General features: G+C 39.1%; 1 protein-coding gene across 1 annotated transcript in view; it reads right to left on the bottom strand.

Moving 5' to 3' along the window:
* Window positions 1–10475: 10475 nt before the first annotated feature.
* Window positions 10476–23273, bottom strand: part of FBXO11 (F-box protein 11) — a 115741-nt gene continuing 102943 nt past the window's right edge. Inside the window, exon 12 of the mRNA XM_067156704.2 lies at window positions 10476–12531. Coding sequence (XP_067012805.1) covers window positions 12402–12531 — 130 coding nt within the window. The 3' untranslated portion in view covers window positions 10476–12401. The remainder of the gene's footprint in view (window positions 12532–23273) is intronic.

The raw sequence follows: 23273 nt of genomic DNA, 5'->3' as shown, positions 1-23273 counted from the left end.
GGTTCTATGGTGGTTGGCAGTGTGGAAAGTTGTCTGAATATGAAGGGGATTCTTGGGGACAAACAAAATAATATTCAGTCCCCAAGACAGAATAAATAATTAATTACATGTCATTAAAATCCCCAACCCAACCGGGAATCGAACTCGGAACCCTCTGAACCAAAGGCCTCAACACTGACCATTCAGCCAAGGAGTCAGACAAACAGAACTGTCACTGAAATCTATAATAAGAGAAACAGCATCAGAAATGCCAAAATGCGTCACTATACTACAGTTATCCCGCCAATAGTACTGTATAGTGCAGAGACACTAGTACTAGACCAGAAACCCTAGACTTTAGAAAACGCTGATTCACACAGAAGATATTAGGACCTAAGAACAATAGAGAAATATAGTAATATAGGTATATATATTTTAACTTGCTTTACGTCGCTCTGACACAGATAGTCTTATGGCAGCGATGGAACAGGAAAGGCCTAGGAGTGGGAAGGAAGCGGCTGTGGCCTTAATTAAGGTATAGCCCCAACATTTGCCTGGTGTAAAAATGGGAAACCACGGAAAGCCATCTTCAGGGTTGCCAACAGTGGGGTTTGAACCCACTATCTCCTGGATGCAATAGCAATATATTTCACCCCTCACAGATGTTATAAGAAAACAGTGCCTGAAGTTCTATGGATATGTAAAGCACATGGATTCAACCCGACTGACCAACAAGTTATTGATGTATTATGTTAAACTCCATCCAAACCATGGGTACACCAGATGGCCTACATTAACAGAATCAGAGACCTAAAACAATCTGGCAATACATAGGACACCATACACGATAGGACCATATATAGAAACTTCTTCACAATTGCATAATTCATGTTGTAAGAATCTTGCTGTTCTATTGTACTGGGTTTGCCTGGAATGGACCTTCAGTTTGCCTCGCCTGCTGTGAATCTGCAGTGTTTATCCATGGAACGACTGAGTGAGCTTCCTGCTTATCTAGTCACCTCGTACGCAAGGTCTCTCATCAGGTGACTTTGACATCGCAGCTATCGTTCTATATACTTACTTCTGGAACCATCAGTGTGTAGTGACTGGTGAACATAATTATATCGCCCTGCCCCATATCACTAAAATGATTCTCTCATCAAATGAGTGTACTGTACACTCGCTATAGGTTCCGAATCAAACGGCCCAGAGCCGCTGAATGTCTATGTGCTTAAATTGCAGTTATGAGAGGTTTTGAATCTACTAACTCAAGGTGTTGATTTGCTTGCGAGGTCACATATTCGCCTCACTTCTTGGTATTAGTGTGTTTTCTTGTCTTCCGAAGATTAGCTAATAATGTTGATGTAACTAATAAATAATAATAAATAATGCTATTTGCTTTACGTCCCACTAACTACCTTTCGGTTTCCAAAAAAGCTGAGGTGCTGGAATTTAGTCCTGCACGAGTTCTTTTACGTGCCAGTAAATCTACCGACACGAGGCTGACATATCTGAGCACCTTCAAATACCACCAGAATGAGCTAGGATCGAAGCTGCCATGCTGGGTCAGAAGGCCAGCTCCTCAACAGTCTGAGCCACTTGATGTAATTAATAATTCTACTCTGATACTTTGCGCCATTCCTTGGAAATTGCCTCCCTCCCCCTTTTATAGTGGTTTCTTATGGTACTGCACCACAGGTTTCTCATCATGCTAGTCATTTCTTTAGTTGTACATTGGGCCGATGACCTAAACAAGAGGCATTGTTATAGATTGTGATTACCATTACAAGAATTTTGAATTCTTGTTTGTTGATTAACTTCTTGGCTCTTCCAAATTGAATATATTTGTTATCAAATTGCTGTTTGTTGCTGTTCTAACCTGGCTGGTTTTTGGCCTCGCTCTCCTGCAGCACTCTGCCTTTTTTTCTCTTGCGCTTGTCTTTCTCTGTACTGCTTGGTTCGCTAAAGTACACTTTCACTAACTAGGCATTGCTGAGACAGTGTGCATTCTTTCTTGTCTATGCTTTTTTTTGCTGTTGGATCTGCTGGCTGTCTGTGTACATCCTGAGATAACGCTGCCCTACACTTGGAAACGGTAATATTAAAGTCAACATAAATCTGATAATACTCCTAGTTTCTGTGACGGCAACACCCACTCATTAGAATGCCCGAGTATTGTGATCTCATGTTTACTTTCCTATTTAACACATTTCAACAACAGTCGCAGTGTCTTATGGTCTTTTCCTTTCCCGACTGTCACTCGAAAAGGTGTGAAAGTTACGTCTTTGATCCGGTCTATCCATCTTCTGGGAGCTCTTCCATGTGTTATGATCCCATTTACTTTTCCTTGGAAAACTAGTTTTTCAAAGCTATTTTCTCTCTTCATAATACATCCAAAGAACTGCAGGGTTCTCTGTCTAACAAGAGTTGAAAGTCAATTCAGAATACCAAGCTCTTCGATTTTGCAGGAGTTAGATCATTTTTCTGTCCAAGGTATTCATAACATCCTCTGCCAACACCATATTTCAAATGCATTGATGCGCTTTTTGTCCTTGGCCTTCAGTGTCCATGATTCACAGCCAGAGAAGAAGACTGAAAATACTAAGACACAAATCAGACGTTTCTTTGGGTTCTTACCGATTGCTCGGTCGTGTCACATTGTTTGGAGCTTATCTGTAACAAATTTTCCAAGATAAATTCTTCTTCTTATCACTTTCTTGCTACTGCCAGTGTTGTTCAGTAATGAGCAAAGGTAACAAATTCATTCACATCTAGATGAAAGCTGCTTTCCTCTTTCCATGACTGTGGTTCTGCTGTGATTCACTTCCAATCCAAGCAAAAGACTTTTGTTTCTATCTGCTGCAACTATTTCATCTTCACTGCTTGCCAGTAAATAGCATCATCAGCAAAACACAGACTGTGCAACATCCCTTCTCCACCTGACAGCCGTGCAGAGCCCTTTGCAAGATGTGTTCCCCGTATATGTCGAACGGGACAGAATACAAAGTTGTCTCACTCCTTTCGACACTCTGATAATACACAGCCCAGCTTGACTTGGGAAGTGTTGTTTTCACAGAATCTTTTTATCAGAGCAGTAGGATGAGGAGGAGGCCCATGCAATACTTCCAAAAGCTTGCACAAATAAACATAGTTGAATACTTTTTTGTAATCTAGGAAGCAAATCAACATTGGTATGTTGAATTCATACATCTTTGCAATGAGTTGTTCTGGAGGAATTTCTGTCTGAAGAAATGGCCTTAGCCACTGGTGTATAATATGTAACTGAACCTTGTTGGCATGCGAGACCAAAGCGATAGCTCAATAGTTACTGCAGTCCAGTATAGATCCCTTTTTGTGTTAAGAGTATTAACATGGAAGTAACCCAGTCTCGAGGCCATAATCCCGTATTCCCCAGTTTACAGCAGACTGAGAATGGAGTAAGGCAATACTCTTTTCACCCATACTTTTAATCATCTCACTATATATATAACCACTGCCAACAGCTTTGTAATCCTTCAATGTTAAACTACCTATTCTACATCGCTTCCCAGGATTGGAGGCTCATGACCAATATTAGAGCTTATCTGGTTGATAGTATTATCTTGGCCATCAACAGAATACAGCTGTATGCAGTACTTCTCAGTTTTTCAGCAACTTGTTCTTTTTCACTCGGAACAACTTCACCACCACTTTTTAAAACTCAAGTCCTCGGTTTAAATTTGCGATAATTCATTTAAATTTGATAAAGAAGTCATGGGTTTAATTCTGGATCTGGCAAATTTCAATCTGATCACATATTTGATGGATGTGATCAATCTTGCCTGCATTTCTTTTGTACCTATTTCATGATTTAGTGAACTGCATTTGAAGAAGTAATTGTAGGTTTGAATGGTCAGCATTGAGGTATTTGGTTCAGAGGGTCCCAGGTTTGATTCCCGGCCAGGTCGGGGATTTTAATCGCGTGCGATTAATTCTTCTGGTTTGGGGACTGGGTGTTTGTGTTTGTCCCAACACTTTCACCTTCATATTCAGACAACGCACTACATTACCAACCACCACAGAAACATGCAATAGTGATTACATCCCTCCATATAGGGTTGGTCAGGAAGGGCATCCGGCCGCAAAACAGGGCCAAATCCACATGTGCGACACAGTTCGCACCCGCAACCCCACAGATGTTTGAAAAGCGGTAGAATGTAGGTTTTGGTTCCTTTCATTCATCAATTAACTTCAGAGATTCCTTTGTTAACAAAGATTTTCTGTTTGTAGCAGGTTTAGTGAAAACTTTGTTCATCGTGTTAATCATTGGGGGAAATGTTTTGCAATTTTTGCTGGATTTTTAAAACCAAAGATATTAATGGCATCTGTATAAATATGGTGCTCCCGTTTCTTCATTAGCCATAGTTCAGGGCGTAACAGAACAAAGAGGAGTACATGGTCAGATCACAATCAGCTCCAGGATAGGTCTTCCAGTTCAGTACTGAGGATTTCCATTGCCTTTCAACTAATATTATAGTTATCTGGATACAAATGCGATCACCATGTGTTATTCTCATGTACATTCGTCTAGGACGATGTTGGAACAGACTATTAGCTACAACCAAACCATTGCCAATTCAGAATTGTAATAAACTGTCATCTCATACAATTTCTTGTACGTAGCCCGTTGACGACCAATGTATTGTCCAAGATGATCATCGTTAGTAGTGTTACCAATTTTGGCATTGAAACCCCCTTGGACAATTACGATTTCCCTTCCCAGTATGTCTCTTATGACATCATCTAGTTGGCTATAAAATTCTTCAATTTTTTTCATCAGATGCTTCAGAGGTATGCATGCTGACTTGCACTATCATACCTGCCAACTTTTAGAAACCAAAAATAGGAAGATTTTGTAATTCTTGGATTTCATCACATATATTCCACCACGGTCAAGGTGAAGAAAGGTCAGAGTAAAAGGCATACATATCTAGAGTTACAATGCAAATTGACCATTAAATTTAAAATCTTAAACTACCAAAACATAAAAATGGTTACAAGAAAATGTACCTGATCATTCTCATTTATGACACTTCAGCGAATAATATTTATGTCACACCGACACACGCAACAAAATGCATAATACCGTATTTTCTAGCGTAATTAACACACTTTTTTGACTAAAAACACAGACGAAAACTTCAGATGTGTAAATTATTCAAGGAATTCAGATATTTACAATTCATTTACATTTAGAAGATACATCAAATATAATATAAACACAATTGGTTCAACTCGTTGGCGGTTATCGTCATTTGGCGTAAAATTCCGACGTGAGATCTTTTCTGAAAAGTCAAATAGGGTACATCAGGTAAGTTAAACACGTGGGATTGAAGTACCGACACTGCAAAATATTCTTCCCATTACGAGCTGACAATACGACCTGAACTGAAATAAACATGAACTAATAAAAGTACAATTCATGTAATGTCACAATGACATACCGGCAAAAAAGAAAAACTGTCCAACACGAGAAGGGCCGGGCATCGAAAGAGGGACCCTGCTACATTACACCATACCGTTCGTATCCAATCTTGTACGAGTGACGTGTCCATCCACCCTTCTTCTTGAATACGAACGTGGATCACTCGCAGAAATTTTGCTTTAGACATTGTTTTTCGTTTTAGAACAATGTAAGGTGCAAGCTTTCCGACATCAGCTGTTACAGCAAGCATTGCAGTACATCGTTGTTTTTTGCTTCCGGTAACGCATACGATAACACTGTATGTTCCTTACTTATCGATTGGCGTCTGACCTGTGGTTCCTATAAGGGAGATCAAATATTCATTCACTTTACGCTTCTCAATCACAAAGCGATGAAAATTGTTTAAATAATTTGTCATTTTTTGGCATGATGATCTTCGTCGAAGAGGAAATCCATTTCTCTTCATAAAATTAATCAAATCCGAGACACCGATTCCATGTCCAACGTTTATTTCACATTCTTTAAAATACTGCATTTCGTGAGAAATGGCTTATCCAACATTGCGTAACGAAATCATATATTTAAGTGCAGTGGGATTACCTGCCGGCTAATAACAACACGTTGCCCTGTATTTGGAATGCCCGCTTTCGCAATAGGAAGCCTGCTACTTGAGTAGTTGACATCTTTATTTCGAAACGCAACCGGAGCTGCGTGATGGATGTTCGAAGTTGTGGGTCCGTCAAATATGTGAACATTTGTTTCTCCACTTTGGACCCAAAAATATTGGGATGCGTAAATTATGCAAGGGCGTTAATTACGCGAGAGAATACGGTAGTTTCTTTATCAGACGGTAAAATGAACGTAAATTTATAGGTATCTCTGAACACTTGGAGATAACGTTTGTTATATTGTTTGGCCATAACGAGAAAAGAACTTGAAACTGTCACCGACACAACCACCTTAAAAACATTCAACTCATTAAAATTATGCACTTAAATAAGCGAAACTACCACATATAAAACAATTCAATACGTCCCATACATACGACTTTGGCAGCGGGGGAAAGCATAGAAATGCAATAAAATAAAAGTGGCCTACAACTCCGACGAAACTACGCATAGAAACGATGTTAACAGCGCGCGAACAACAATAACGAACTCACTTTCATCCCGATTAATTGAGTCGCAAGCGCGCGCCAGCCTGTCTTGCTTACAGGACGATTGACACCCCAAATCCCCAGCTGTATAAGCCGCACGTGCTGATATGGTGAGCGGAAAACACGAAACACTCACGAAATAAAGCATCAAATAAATACGCTTGAAAATGAGGTTTCGTAAATTACACAAGCAGATAATTTATCCTCGGGGAAGAGTATTGGCCGTACTAGATGTTATACTGGTCAAAAATAGGAAGTAAAAATAAATCGGAAGATGAGTTAAAAACCGGAAAGTTTCCGGGTAAATCGGAAGGGTTGGCAGGTATGCACTATATTTATTTAGCAAGGCATTGATTGAATTGAGTTTGACTGAATGAATCTGGTCACTAATCATGTTATATCCAATTATTATTACTTTTGGGACAATGACTGCAACTCCAATACAGCTCTTATTTCTGTTTCCAGAAAAGATTACATTACCTTCCTCAGAGACAAAAATGACCTGCCTTTTTCCAGTCGGTTTCACAGATACCACGAATTTCCATTCTACGAAGCATCATTCCTTGTTCAACAATTAGTGGTTTACCAGTTTCTGATAGACCTCTTGCATTCCACATTCCAAAACGTCTCACAGCATGAAGGGACACTGTATCGACCACCATAGCTTTTAATATAAACATGAGATTCTCTTGGGAAAATAATGACGTGGGTTCCTCCGTCCTTTCTCGACATACAGAAACAATATCCAGAAATGGGCGACTGCTAGAGTAAACACTCAAGAATGGAAGAGAAGGGAAATCTGGTCCTAAGCAGGCTGCGTACTTAACACAATACCGTAATATATAATGCATTTTAAAAGAGTGGGAAGAAAATAAACATCAGGAATGAAAAGGAAGAGAGAAAGTAAGAACTGAGAAGGAAATTATTTTGTTTATCAGTGGTTTAAAGGCGCACGTTCCAAGAAGCTGATGGTTGTCACTATGCAGTAATAATATAGGATTTTTTCACGTATTACAATGTAAAATACTTATAGCAGCTTACTTTTCCAACAGCTATTTTCTCAAAGAAGCAACTCGTGACCGCTTAGGCTGATTCTCCACGAGCAGGTAAAACGCCGCTGTTCGCCCGCTACAAACCCGCTTGTGGAACAGAACTATGGGGTATTAGTAGAGCTGTCTACACGGGCGGTTTGCACGCCGCGGGTGGACGCGTCCATGAGCGGGCAGGCGGGTCTAACGCCAGCAGAGGCGTCATTCCCGCTAGTGGTAGAACAGCGAATCATACTCCACGAGGCGGCAGTGAGCAGTTCACCCGCCTCTATCGCACGATAGGAACTGCCTGAAGTGTAGTATATTCTTTGCTAGCTGATGTACCCGTGCTTCGCTACAGAATTCAACATTGTATACAGAATTCTAGGTTAGGTAGTGTACACGTTGTGAGGAAGTTTGTATTAAATTCCATAAGCTCTTAACGTTACCCTACAAACGCGACGGGGAATTCACCAAACGTCTTTTCTCATATGAAGTCTGGATTAGGGAATATTCATTGTAACGGTAGGCCCGCTTGCCTACCATCAGTAACAATCAAGTTGGGGAGCGTTATAATGGCAGACGCTCAATTTCCACCTGCCTTTTTACATCCTCAGAAAGACTGCCTGAGTCATTTTCCCACCTGAAATGAACATACGTCACTGCAATGATGTCAATGTGAATGACACGATTAAAAGCAAAGTTTTCATATGAAATACTCGCTCAAATGAAAAACCACACATTTTCTCACTTTTAACAAACAGTACTGCGCTTCCGATCTAACAATCCAAATTTTCAGAGTTGGAATGACCAAGGCGCAGACAGCCATGATCTGTCAACACTCGTCTTTTTTTCGGCGGGGGAGGGGGAGGGTCGAATACTATGCCCTTTTACTATTCTGTTTCCTAGGAATACACGATGAATCGGAAAATCTCAATTCAATACACTGGCGGGGGAAGAAACTATCTGACTTAGAGGCAAATTCCTCCTCAAAGCCCGAGGAAAAAGCACCTCTTCACTGCTAATTTGGAATAAAATGAATGTAGATTTAATAAAAGTGAAGCGGAAGAAGCTTTTCTTAAGAAATGGCTCTTTTCAGGGTTGAATTTTGAATTATTTAGTGAATTGTGGTGCTATAATTTGGAGTAGGCCTAAATTGTAATTCTAGACCAGGTCATGCTACTACTACTACTACACTGCTCATCCAAAACAGCCCGTCAGAGTAGGGATCGAATAGCTGGAATACTATGATGAACCAGTGTGTTAAGTACCAGAAGTATCAGGAAATGTATGAACCAGAGGAATGGAATGCTAAAGAAGAAAGTTTTCTAACTCCCCAGCTATTTCCCGCCAATATTCAGTCAGGCTGTTATACTCGGCACGCAGCAGTAATCCCATCTATCGGAGTTGAGTGGCAGCATAAGAGACAAAGAACATCACAACAAGCAATGGTCAGTATGATGTTATTTTTGATTAATGTTATGGCTTTCGATATTGTAGGCCTTCACATTTAGTTTTCTTCCGACTCTGAAATACCACTCTTATCATAGTCGGTACGGTAAAACTGAATAAAACATAAAGGTAAGGGTGTATTTTCCCCGAAGGCAGGTCCGAACCTCTGCAGAGGTGTGCCTAAGTCGGAGTTTACGTGTGGTAAGGTGGCCAGTTCCTTTCCACTACTCCATTCCCTTACCCCTCACCAACAGCGCGTAGCAACCCATTCAAATCTTGACCACACCCAATGTTGCTTAACTTCCGAGATCTCACGGATTCCGGTGTTTCAACACGGCAACGGCCGTTAGTAATAAAACATAAATGATCGGAAATTGTATTCTCTCTAACTTTTGTTAAGCAGTACTTTTCGATACGACCAATAACTTATTGTAGGTATTTAAAAAATAAAATTTAAGTGCCTTCCTCTAAACTGCAATTTCATCCAGGGTGAATAAAATTGTTTATAATTTAGACTGTAGTTTCTTATTCCCCGACTCTATGTACCGATTTTCATTATATTCTGTTAACCCATTTTCTCCTGCTTCGGCGTTGATATGGACTTAGCAACAAAAATACAAAATACAAATGCATGAATGTCTCTGTTATCATAGCCGGTACGGTAAACATGCATGAGACATAAATGTTCGGAAATTTAATTCTATATAACTTTAGTTATGTAATATTTATCGATAAGACCACAAATAATATAAATATTTGAGAATTAAATTTCAGGCCTTCCCCTAAACTACCATTTCACTCGTTTAGTAATATGCACCTTAGTAAGTTCAAACAGCTCATCGAATGAAGCAACTGACATTCTATAATACTGGAAAAATATTTCCGGATAGCTCCTTTGTTCGCAAAACTTTACATGAAATTGCCCAGTGGTGAGACGATTTGATAACGCAGGGTAAGTCCACCAACGTCTTTTCTTACCAGGTTTCTTTTTCAATATTGCTAATAACTGTAGTTGAACAGCTCCGACAACAAGACCTATTTGTACGACAACCATCATTGTAGTTTGGCAGGTTTATCGCTGGTGGAGAATGGCTGCGCGTGTCACCGGCGTTTTTGGCGCTGTTTACAGGCGTCAATTCAACCGCTCGTGTAGAATAGACAAAAAGTTTGAGCGTTCAGGCGGGCGAAGAGCGGCGTTTCACCTGCTCGTGGAGAATCATCCTTAGGGCAAGTTTCACTGTAGTCCTAATTTTAATTTTAAATTTGTGTTAATGTGTGAGTAAATACAATTATTTTATTCAAAAAAGTGGGGAGTGAACACACACAGTCAAGTCAGTGAGGAAGATTACAAGGGAGGGAAATAATTGTAAAAAAATGTAGACAGTAAAGGAACAAATGTATTTATACTGTTATATTTATAATATGTATACAGCAGAAGTGCAGCACTACAGGGTTGTGGTACATGAATGAAATTCACAGAATTTTTTTATTATTTTTGTCTCTCTCATTAAAAGACAAATTGCCTATTTCACTAGCACAGCTTGAATAATTCGTAAAGAAGCTCAGATTAATTTACACACTTCTTGGCAAATTTGAAAATGGTACATGGTGAGAGAGATAGAAAGAGAGAGAGAATATGGAAGAAAGATGTAATGGTCTACCTAGTGATCAAAATCTGAAAACACAACATACAAGACGGGCATTATTAAGTCAAATCATTCATCAACAGCGATAAAAGAACATCGGGAGACACAAACAAATTCACAAATATATGTACATCTCCCAGATCAATGGCTATTTCTTAGTTGCCAAATTCACTGTCCAGATGCCACTGACCGGGAGATGGTTTCCTCTGTTTTGCAATTTGTTTGCTAAACACTTTTATGGCACTTGGAGCAGGTGATACTTAAAAAAAAAAAAAACTAAACAAATTCTTGTACTTCTAAGCACTTGGATACTGGATGGATTTTCAGTAAACTACCACAAAACCCGAGCAATAAATAATCGATAGAATTCTTTTAATTTACTCTTTTGTTAATTATTGTTTCTTCCACTTCGTTTTGTAGCGCTGCCACTGGTATAACAGAAAATATGTCTGTCATTCACTATTCACACTGTCCTGTCTATTGGTAAATTCATTAGGAAAAGAAATCAACTGTTCCATAGTCTTTCTTTAAGAACCTTCTCACTCAGTCTATAAAAAAATTCTCAAAACATATCCAAACCATTACCATACATAAAAACTCGTATCAATTTTATTTTACTTTTTTTTTACTTTACTCAGTTGAAAACTTAACGTTATATTGACGATGATAGTTATTTTTTATAATAATACCTTTCGTAAACACACCAAAAAAAAAATTACGACAACATGGCAAGAGGTATTACACGGAGATTTTTCAAAAAAGCACAGAACACATATGTCTATCATTTATAATATATACAAGGTCATAGGGTACATCAAATAAAGCAGGAAAGTCATGACTGGCAGATCTTAAATAAAAATACAAAAATTTGGGGGGTTAGTTCCACCTTTTACCTAGACAGACCTAACGTCTGAGTAAGGATATGCTGTAAATCTAAAAATCACATATTCTACAACTGGGTCAACACACTGAACACTCCCTTCCTTTATAACAATTCCATGCTGTACAATTTGCATTAGCAAAAATTCACAATAATTCATTATATGCATTACATTATATAATAATCTGAATACAGGAGTTACAAAAAGGAATAATGGAAAAAGTACAGCAAACAGTATAAGAATTTGAGTATATACTAAAGGAATATGAATAGCTGCAAGACGCTCCGCTCGAGTAGGGACGTGCCCTCCATTATAGATTCACATTTATACAAACAAGCTATGTGCCAGGTCTTTACCAGGACATACTTTCCCAGTAAGCACGGCTCTAGCTCATATTACGTTACGATTTTTTTCCTAGGTGTTATATAATAATTAACATACATATATATATATAATATTTACAATAATTCACAATACCGTTCATACATCACAACCAAGCTTCACTCTCACTCGTATGTAAACGAAAAGACAGTCATACATTTCATTTGTATACATATACATATATACTCATCCGTGGAGATTTTTTCCCGAAAACATTAAAAAATTGTTTTTTTACTTCCTACTTGTACGTACGGAAAACAAATTTTTTAAAAATTTTAAAAAATACACACAAAAGCCAACGAAGAAAAACGAAGAGATTCTTACATAAATATGATGCTTAATTGTGTCAGACCACTGGGTGGGTGTGACTATCATAGGCCTTGATTTCACGTTACACTCACACACGAATACTGTTCAATTCACCATGAGGGTATGCGACTCCATGGGAGCAGCCGAGTCGTAGAGTGTGTCCGTGTCTTGCGTTGGCTCTCCCTGTAATTGACACTGGTTAGTGAGGGTCCCAGCACCACAATCGCAGAAAAACCTGCAAGGAAAACACACATTACAGTCTACATATTGGACAGTCACTTCCATAATAGAGCAATAATGAGTAGAAACAAGTTTTATTCTTATTTATTCAGCAAGTTCAGGGAACGAATCACTTGGTTGCCTCAACATGTATGTACTGAACATATCGGAATCTTTATTCTGGGAACCGTGTATTATATAGGCACCAGAATCATACCGGGCTTTGCCAACGTACTCTTCCCGCAAAATCTACTGTACTGACATTAAACCTGAAAATTCTATTTTTTTCTTTTTGACATATTGGGTTCTGCCTTAGTACCCAGGTGCAGCAAATTAATGTAGTTGAGGCAATCACCAGACTGCTCTCATAAACAATTTACTGTATGCCGTATTTTCTCGCATAATTAACGCCCTTGCATAATTTACACATCTCAATATTTTTGGATCCAAAGTGGAGAAAAAGAAATGTTCACGTATTTGACACACCCATTTCTTCAAACATCCATCACGCAGCTCCAGATGTGTTTCGAAATAAAGATGTCAACTACTCAAGTAACAGCCTTCCTATTGTGAAAGCGGGCATTCCAAATACAGGCCAACGTGCTGCTATTAGCCGGTAGGAAATCCCACTGCACTAGTTCATTGAGAGAATCAGCCCAGAAGTGACTAGTGACACACTATTCCTGTCTGATACAAACATATTTTACGAGTGTTTCGGGTATGGGACATTCTGTGATCTCAAAATTGTTTGTTAGTCCACAGTGAGCAAGTATTCAAGTAATACTGCATCATACAAACTCGCTGTGATCAGTTACATTACATGTAATAAATCTCATTGTAGACCGTATTGGATATCAGATTATAAACATTAAAATAGGAACAATAATATACACCACCTTTCCAATACCTATCAGTCTTTATATTTAGGATACAAACATTACAACTGGTGTTGGGACATGTTTCGCTTAACTGTCGTAAGCATCTTAAGCTAAAATAAACAGCCTAAAGTTTGGTCAGGGCCCCGAACCTAGTGACCTTAAAGTATATGGTTCCATAAGATCCAACGTTTACATTAGAGACAATCAATAGCCTTAAAACTAGTGTGAAAACTTCTAACAATGTTTGACATAGCTAAGAGTAAAAACACTACAATCGTATTGACAGAGGTTAAAACATAGAACACAAAATAGAGCTGACAGTGAAGTAAATAAAATCATACAAGATATCATATTGCTATCAGTCAAGCAAAAATGTTTATACATAAAAATGATTATTTTATGTTCGTTGGAATGAAGAAGGTAATTAGAATAGTCACTATTTAAATTTCATTCCATTGCATAGACAAGAGAGTCAGGTGAAAAAAATCACATAGTAGTTATCTAATGGAGTATTAAAACATCACAGGATTGATCACACCCGAAACTGCATATATGTAGAGGCAAATATCCAGTTCCTTTACACATAGGTTAAAGCCGAAAACAGGTGTCCTCAAATTTCTACTGGGAGTTCAAAGACGTCATAGATGGAGAAAATAAGACGCAATGAGCGTGAATTGAGGTCTGAAAAAATGAAAGAGAAAAGTATTGGAAAGGCGGTGATCAGTTACGTCGAAACATACGGGAATAGGGCTGCGGGCCGCAAGTATTCACTGTCTGAATGAAAGGTGCGCTACCGCAGTAACAGAGAAGTGCACTTCAAGTGACCAACAAGTCTCGCAAAGCGTTTCGCAGACCAAAGCGGCAAGTTTAGGAGGATCTGCTTAACCCCTCAGCGCCGACCTCTATACGTGGTATAGACCCTCTTTTCTTCCGTAACCGCCGACCTCTATACGTGGTATAGACCTATACATGGTTTCACATTTACGGCTATAGCGCGAAGACTTTTGGAGTTATGGATACGCAAATTGTTGTGTTTCCAAGAAGAAATTTTGGAGTTTATCAGTGTTGTAAAATAAGAATTGAAGATCGTTAAAATGTAGTTGTTTTTGTAAGGATACATATTTGTCAAGTAAGTCTGAGCCCTAATCTCTGTTTTTCTTTTAAGTCTGTTTGCTTCATTCTTTCCCGCAGAATAAAATAAAGAAATGATGATCTGAGTAGTTTGTCTTTTCGTGTGATGTTCTTTGCTCTATTTGTACAGTGACAGTGCGGTTTATTTGTTATATTTACCTTTATTTCTCGGTTTGTAATATTTTCGTAACTCTCCACGAGCGCTCTGTGTAGGCATCAGTTAGTGCTGCTTTCTGTCATACGATATTAGAACCAACTGTGCATGGTGTAGATCACATTTGAAAGACGATGTCTCAACCTTTTATCTGAAATATGTATCGAGTTGGTTTATTTCGTCATAAATGTTATTCCCCTCATTCAGTTTCGTACTGCTGCCTTCGGTCTCGCTGCAGCTTCATCAGTCCATGTGACGCGCCGCGCTCAATGGCTAGCTCCAGCCGTGGTTTGACTGACAGTAACGTGCTTGATATATTGTATAATTCAGATGAAAGTTTAGTCGGAAGTAGTAGTGACAGTATTAGCAGCAGTGACAATGAAATAGATGATTTGGCTGTGGCGGATGCAGTGGTAAATGATGAGAGCGACGATGAGGAGGAACCAGTACTTGGAAATTTCGTGTGGGGGACTATGGATAATTACACAGGTCAGAGGGAAGTTTTCAACAGTGAATTCGGACCAAGAGGTGGTGCACAAAATATCAGGGGAATCGTTGAATGTTTTGAAACGTTCTCTGATATTAGCGTAGTAGAGTTAATTGTGAAAGAAACTAACAGGTATGCAGAGCAATATCAAAATGCTCGTGGAAATCTTTTTTCGTTCCGGTCACCCGTTCGAACCTGGACACCTGTCACAGTAAATGAAATTTATACTGTGTTAGCTTTATTTCTGCTGATGGGCATTGTACAAAAGCCAACATCTCGGTCTTATTTTTCGAAGAGCAGGGTCATATCAACACCTGGGTTTTCAGATGTCATAAGTAGGGACAGGTTTGAAATGATATGTAGGTTTTTGCATTTTATAGACAATAACAGATTGTCTACATACCAAGGGCCTCCCAAACTGTTCAAAATATATCCTATTCTGTGTCATTTGAATAACAAATTTCAGTCCCTGTACTTAAACACAGCAAAATATTGCTATTGATGAAAGTCTGACTCTGTGGAAAGGGCGCCTCTCGTTTCGGCAATACTTGCCGCTAAAGGCCTCAAAATTTGGCATAAAAACATTCGAACTGTGTGAGTCAAGTACTGGTTATTTGTGGTGTTTTCTTGTATACACAGGGAAAGGAACTCTCATTGAATCAACTCTTATCACACCCGAAACTCCGAAAACTGCAGCAATTGTCTTGAAATTGTTAGAACCTTTGTTAGGCCGCGGACACACCTTATGGATGGACAATTACTACAATAGTCCAGAATTAGCGAGGGCTCTAAAACATCATCATTCAACAGACTGTGTTGGGACACTGAAACTGAACAGAAAAAACGTTCCCAAGGAAGTAAAAGAAAAAAAACTTAAGAAGGGGGAAATAATAGCTAGGCATTCTGGACCCGTCACTGTGCTAAAATGGTGTGACAAAAAAATTGTTACGTTCGTGTCCACATACCACAATGAAGAAACAAGACGTGTTACTAAGAGGGGGAAAGAAACAGTAAAGCCTTTATGCGCGATAGATTACAACTATGGCATGGGGGGCGTTGATCTCAAGGACCAGTTACTACATATGTTTTTAGTCGAAAGAAAGAGAACAACTAAATGGTATATAAAGCTGTTCAAAAGACTATTGAATGCAACCGTCCTAAATTCTCTAATAATATTCAGACAAGCCACAGGGACAAGCATTGAGTAGTTATCTTATCGGATTCAGCTGGTAGAAGATTTGTTTACAAAATACGCTCGCACGGGCGGGGAGCAAAACATTCAAGGCCGGCGCGCATCAGATAATACAGTTCCAAGGTTGCAAGAAAGACATTTTATCAGGAAATTAGCACCAAAAAGTGAGAAATCCAAACCTCAGAGACGTTGTGTCGTGTGTTCAAAACACGGCAAAAAGGAAGACGTCGGTGTACTGTTGCCAGGAGTGTGACGTGGGTCTCTGTCTCGAAGAGTGCTTCGAACTCTATCACACGAAACTAAATTACTAAGGTAATGTGAAAAAATGATGTCATTATCTGCATGTACATAGTTCTATCATATGGAATTCCAAATTTCGTGAATATCGTGCTACTCTTATACTTGTAGTAACGCTTTAAGTGAATCAATGTATTTCAGACGCGCGTAGTTGAAATCTCATCCGGCCGCGGGGAAGGAAGCTCTTTAAATGGCTGCGACGCTAAGGGGTTAAATATATGATTTTGGTATGCAACATTTGATAAGCCGTTTCTCACGAAATGCTGTATTTTAAAGAATGAGAAATAGCCGCTGCACATGGAACCGGTGTCTCGGATTTGAAGGTTAGCCGAGACTTTATTAATTTTATGAAAAGAAATGGACTTTCTCTTCGACAAAGAACAACATGAAGTCAAATAAATATAAAAATTTATTTAGTCCACCTATTCAATACATAAAGAGAGATTTTAATTAAGAAATTAAATCTTGAATAAAATTATAGGGACATGTTTCGCCCTTTAATTAAGGGCATCTTCAGCTTTAATCTCGATCTGAAAGGTAATTAATCAGGTACCTGATTGTATTAAAATTACATATGAAAGTGAGGATGATGATGGAAATGTGCTTCAAATGGTGAGCAAATGGTTAACAATAGTTATGATATTCTTAAAATGAAGCCTTAATAAAGTCTTAAAAAACAAATAGTCGTAAATTTATACACTTTCTTGAATGTCCTTGTTTAAAAATTGGTAACAAATTGTGTACTGGTAATTTTATAAGAACGTAAATTGTTACGTTCAACCTTGTAAAGTGGCGTCCTGTGGAGGTTGAGGGCGTTAGAATAATGATAAAAGAAAAAAATGTAGTGGATAATTCCAAATGGAGTATTAAAACATATTAAAGCTAGTAAAGAGACGTTACCGCTGCTCACTTCAAGTGAAGTTTATAATAAAATTGTTACATTGGAACAAGTAAAGCGGGGCCTTGTGATGGTTGAGGGTGTTAGATAAAATTATCGGGTTTTGAACAGTTCAAGCATGTTTACTGTCACACTTTCCCTCGCTCCCGCACCGTAGTTCGAGAAGAAGGCTAATTTATCTCCTCACAAAGAATTAACTATAGGCTGGCTCTAACTTTTATTTGAAATCCACTTGATACTGATGATATTGTTTCTCTTTATATTGTTCCAAGAATTGAACTCTTGTCTCGCTACCCACCACGGCCAATAACTTACCAACTTGACACACTGCTTCAACCCTCTCCTCCATTAATCTCACATCATCTGTAACACCAGTAACTTAAATATCAGTCATTTCAACGCTATGAAAAATCAGTACAATCGGGCGCACCCTGGGCAACGTTGCAAATTAGCAGCGGCGGATTCTTCCACTACCGGTCAACACAGAAGTAGTAATCCTCCTAAAGGGTCTTTTTTAAGACCACTTGTTATAGTCTCGATAAACATTGAGGGTTTTTCGTGTGCCAAAGAGACCTTATTGGCTGACTTGTGTAAGGAATGTAAATGTGACATTCTTCTAGTGCAAGAGACTCACCGGGGCTACAACAGCCATCGACCCAAAATCGCAGGCATGGAGCTTGTTCTAGAAAGGCCCCATGATAAATACGGTAGTGCCATTTTCACAGACCAAACCTAAATATCACATCAACCTCACTAACTGAAAGGGATGACATCGAGATTCTTTCTGTATGTACGCCACACTTTAGTGTTACTTCTGTATACAAGCCTCCTAATGTTGACTTCACGTTTGAAGAAACTACTAACTTTAAGTACCAGGGCGTAAATTTCATCCTTGGTGATTACAACTGCCGAAGCACATCTTGGGGATACCCAGATTCAGATACCAATGGAGATAAACTGGAAACCTGGGCAGAGAATCATGATCTTCATCTAATTCATGATCCAAAGCTACCAGCATCCTTCAATAGCGGTCGGTGGAAGAGAGGCTACAACCCTGATAATATTTTCGTGTTATCAAAGGTTGCTGGGAGTTGTGTGAAGATGATGGGTAAGCCCATCCCATCTACCCAACATAGACCTGTAATCTGCAAAGTGCCAGAGGAGGTACCTTTCAAGCAAAGGTTTAATTTTCAGAAGGCCAATTGGGAGAGATTCACAAACGAGCTTGATATAGAAGTTGCCAAGATCCCACCGAAACCTGAGATGTACGAGGCATTTGTCAAATGCGTCCAGACAGCCTCTAGAAGGACCATTCCAAGAGGTTGTAGAACAAATTACATACCAGGAATGACTGATGACAGCAAACAGCTGATGAACCATTACAAAGATCTTTTTGAGGCTGGCCCATTTGCTGATGAAACTATCCAGGTTGGTGAGGAATTGCTGCAAACTATCTCAGCAAATCGCAAAGTTAAGTGGACATCACTGGTAGAGAATCTGGACATGAAGTTGAATAGTAGGCGAGCCTGGAATCTCCTGAAAAACCTCAGCGGTGACCCAACAAAACCTAGAAACTTCACCACAATTACAGCAGACCAGACTGCAACCCAGTTACTCATGAACGGGAAGATTAAAGGTCGGAGTACACGGGAGCAACTGGAACGAACCCCAGGAAGTGAGAACCATAATCTCCAAGAACCCTTCACCTTGAATGAACTAGAGTCTGTCATCTCCACCTTGAAATTAAATAAGGCTGCTGGCATTGATGATATCAGAGTAGAACAGATCAAGAAATTCGGCAGGACTACTCTGCAATGGCTGCTTACAATGATTAATGAGTGTGTATATAAGCTTTATATTCCCAAGCTCTGGAGGAAAGCTCGAGTGGTTGCACTACTTAAGCCTGGTAAGGAGGCAAACGATCCTAAAAACTTTCGCCCAGTATCATTGTTATGTCATTGTTTCAAGATCTTCGAGCGCCTTATCCTTAATCGAATTAGTGGCATCCTCGAAGGAAAGTTCATTCCTCAACAAGCTGGTTTTCGACCTGGAAAGTCATGCTGCAGTCAAATCCTGAACCTTACTCAACACATCGAGGATGGTTTTGAACAGTGTAAGGTAACTGGAGTTGCCTCTGTTGACTTAACAGCTGCCTATGACACCACCAACGACAGGAAGTTAATGAGGAAAATTTACCAGCTCACTAATGATTATCAACTAACATCTCTTATTGGCATTCTCCTGCAGAATAGAAGATTCCAAGTCTCTCTCCATGGTAAGAAGAGCAGATGGCGAATACAAAAGAACGGTTTACCTCAAGGCAGTGTGCTAGCCACTGTGCTCTTTAACATTTACACTAATGATCAGCCCATAATGGAACATACCAGGCTTTTCATCTATGCCGACGATACTGCAGTGGCTGCCCAAGGAAAGACATTTGAAGAGGTGGAGGAAAAGTTGACTTCTGCACTAGATACTCTTGGCTCTTACTATGAAGGCAATCATCTAAAGCCAAATCCCAACAAGACTCAGGTGTGCGCATTTCACTTAAGGAATAGAGAAGCTCGGTGGGAACTGGACATTATATGGCAAGGCAAACGACTAGAACATTGTCCAACACCTGTGTATCTAGGTGTTACTCTTGACCGAACACTGTCCTTCAAGAAACATTGCCACAACACCAGGCTGAAAGTTAGTTCACGGAACAATCTTTTGAGAAAGCTCACAGCCACCACATGGGGAGCAAGCCCTCACGTCCTGAGAACCTCTGCTCTTGCTTTGTGTGTGTCCGCTGCAGAGTACGCTTCACCTGTGTGGAGTGCATCCACTCACACCAAGGAGGTTGACATTGCAATCAACGAGACTGTACGTATCTTGTCGGGATGTCTGAAGCCAACCCCAGTTGACAAACTCTACCCGATTGTTGGAATAGCTCCCCCCACTATCAGAAGGGCTGTTGCTGCTGATGCAGAGAGGACAAAGCAGACTAATGATTCTCGCCACCCACTGCATGATCACCAGGCTGTAGTCTGTCGACTGAAGTCGAGAAAGAGCTTCATCACCAGGACTCAACCACTGGTAGGAACACCTGAGTCTAACCGCATCACCAGGTGGAAGAGCGTGCTGCCGCCTGATACTCCTGCAAAGGAAGAGCTAGCTCCAGGAAATGACCTGCCCTACCCTATTTGGAGATCACTTAATCGTCTTAGGGTGGGCGTACCTCTTTGCAAGACCAACATGCAAAAATGGGCCATACTTCCAGCTGATGGAGACGCATCCTGCGAGTGTGGTGTAACACAAGATCCGAACCACCTGCTCATCTGTCCCCTACTAGAACATCCCTGCACTACACAGGACCTGATCGAGGCGAACAACAAGGCCATCGGAGTCGCAACATTTTGGAAATGCTGACCGGACACGGAATGATGATGATTAAAAATAAATGAAATTACACACAACGTTTTCTCTCCAACTCATCTTTACGTTAATCAATTTCAACATTAATAAAGAGGTAAGCATTTTTACACACTTTGATTTCTCTTTGAACTCTCCTTTCATTCAAATTCATTCTTTAACACGTAATTCTCCTATTGTTACAGACTTCAAACCTAATTTCCCTTTCGACTATATACAAGAGACTACAACCGCTCCTTGCAGCTAATATTTAACACAGCTGCTTACCATCAAGCACTCTTCTTCACTTGTGCTTTTAGAAGACTACAGTTTTACCTCTTCGCATGAGAATAACTACAGTCTAAACCATTTTTATATTATTATAAATCCCACTTGTTCTAAGCAGCAGAAACGTCTCTTTAATAATTTTTAAAAATTGTGTTTAAACTCTACTCGGAGTTATTAACTACATTCTTCATCATTATCCTGACGCTTGAACTGTTCAAAACCCGATAATTTTATCTAACACCCTCAACCATCACAAGGCCCCGCTTTACTTGTTCCAACGTAACAATTTTATTATAAACTTCACTTGAAGTGAGCAACGGTAACGTCTCTTTACTAGCTTTAATATGTTTTAATACTCCATTTGGAATTATCAACCACATTTTTTTCTTTTATCATTATTCTAACGCCCTCAACCTCCACAGAGCACCACTTTACAAGGTTTAACGTAACAATTTACGTTCTCATAAAATTACCAGTATACAATTTGTTACCACTTTTTAAACAAGGGCATTCAAGAAAGTGTATAAATTTATGACTATTTGTTTTTTAAGACTTTATTAAGGCCTCATTTTAAGAATATCATAACTATTGTTAACCATTTGCTCACCATTTGAAGCACATTTCCAACATCATCCTCACCTTCATATGTAATTTTAATACAATCAGGTACCTGATTAATTACCTTTCAGATTGAGATTAAGGCTGAAGATGCCCTTAATTAAAGGGCGAAACATGTCCCAATAATTTTTTTCAAGATTTAATTTCTTAATTAAAATCTCTATTTATGTATTGAATAGGTGGAATAAATAAATTTTAATATTTGACTTCATTGTACATTTTAATATGGACCAAAACATGAGAATTATAACATGTAAAGAACAAAATTGTGCCAAAAAATGACGAATGATTTCAACCATTCTCATCGCTTTGTGATTGAGAAGTGTAAAGTGAAGGAATATTTGATCTCCCAATAGGAACCGCAGGTCAGACGTTAATCAGTTTCCATACGCCCCAAAGTTGAATAATCAATAAGAAAGGAACACCGAGTGTTATTGTACGTGCTAACGGAAGCAAAAAACATCGATGTACTGCAAGCTTGCTGTAACAGCTGATGGCAGGAAGCTTGCACCTTACGTTGTTCTACGACAAAAAATATGTCTAAAGCAAAATTTCCACGAATGATCCACGTTCGTATTCAAGTGAAAGGGTGGATGTACACGTCACTCGTACAAGATTGGATATGAATGGTTTGGGGAAATCTAGCAGGGCCCCTCCTTCGATGCCTGGCCCTTCTTGTGTCGGACAGTTTTCTTTCTTAGCCAGTTTCTCATTGTTATGATATTATATGAATTGTACTTTAATTAGTTCATGTGTAATTCACTTCAGGTCGTATTGTCAGCTCACAACGGGAAGAATATTTTCCAGTGCCGGTACTTCAAACCCAAGTGTCTAACTTACCTTGTTGACTTTTCAGAAAAAATCTCATGCCGGAATTTTACACCACATGATGATAGCAAATGAGTTGAATCAATTGTGGTATCTTTTAAATGTAAATAAATTGTAAATAGTTTTTAAATATCTAAATTCCTTGAATAATTTACGCATCTGAAGTTTTTGCCTGTATTTTTCGGTAAAAAAGTGCGTTAATAACGCGAGAAAATATGGTAACTAAAACCAGTAACTGACTTGTAACAGAACAGTGTAGCGCAACAAGAAAATTTTGAGGAGCGCCCAGGACATTATGGCCCAATCCACCAGCTGTTAGTTTTCTTGTGTGGTGTGTTGCAAGTCAGAATAGCATACAAGAAATAATCCGAATATAGTGCCTTATTTCTTTCTACTTTTGGACCAATCAAATTAAGCAAGCAGATCAATTCAGAATTCAAAAATATTTGAATAAGACTTTTTTGCCGATCACGAATTTCTTGGTCTTCATATACGACTGCATTAGCAGAAAAAGAGAATTCATGACATCTCAATGCAGACTGGCCAAGCAATAATAATTTCTGCTGATGCAACATTGTGCTGTTATGTTTCAAG

The sequence above is a fragment of the Anabrus simplex genome, chromosome 12 (assembly GCF_040414725.1).
Source record: "Anabrus simplex isolate iqAnaSimp1 chromosome 12, ASM4041472v1, whole genome shotgun sequence".
NCBI lineage: Eukaryota > Metazoa > Arthropoda > Insecta > Orthoptera > Tettigoniidae > Anabrus > Anabrus simplex.
Note: the sequence above shows the minus strand (reverse complement) of the source record. Positions and strands in the feature narration are given on the sequence as shown.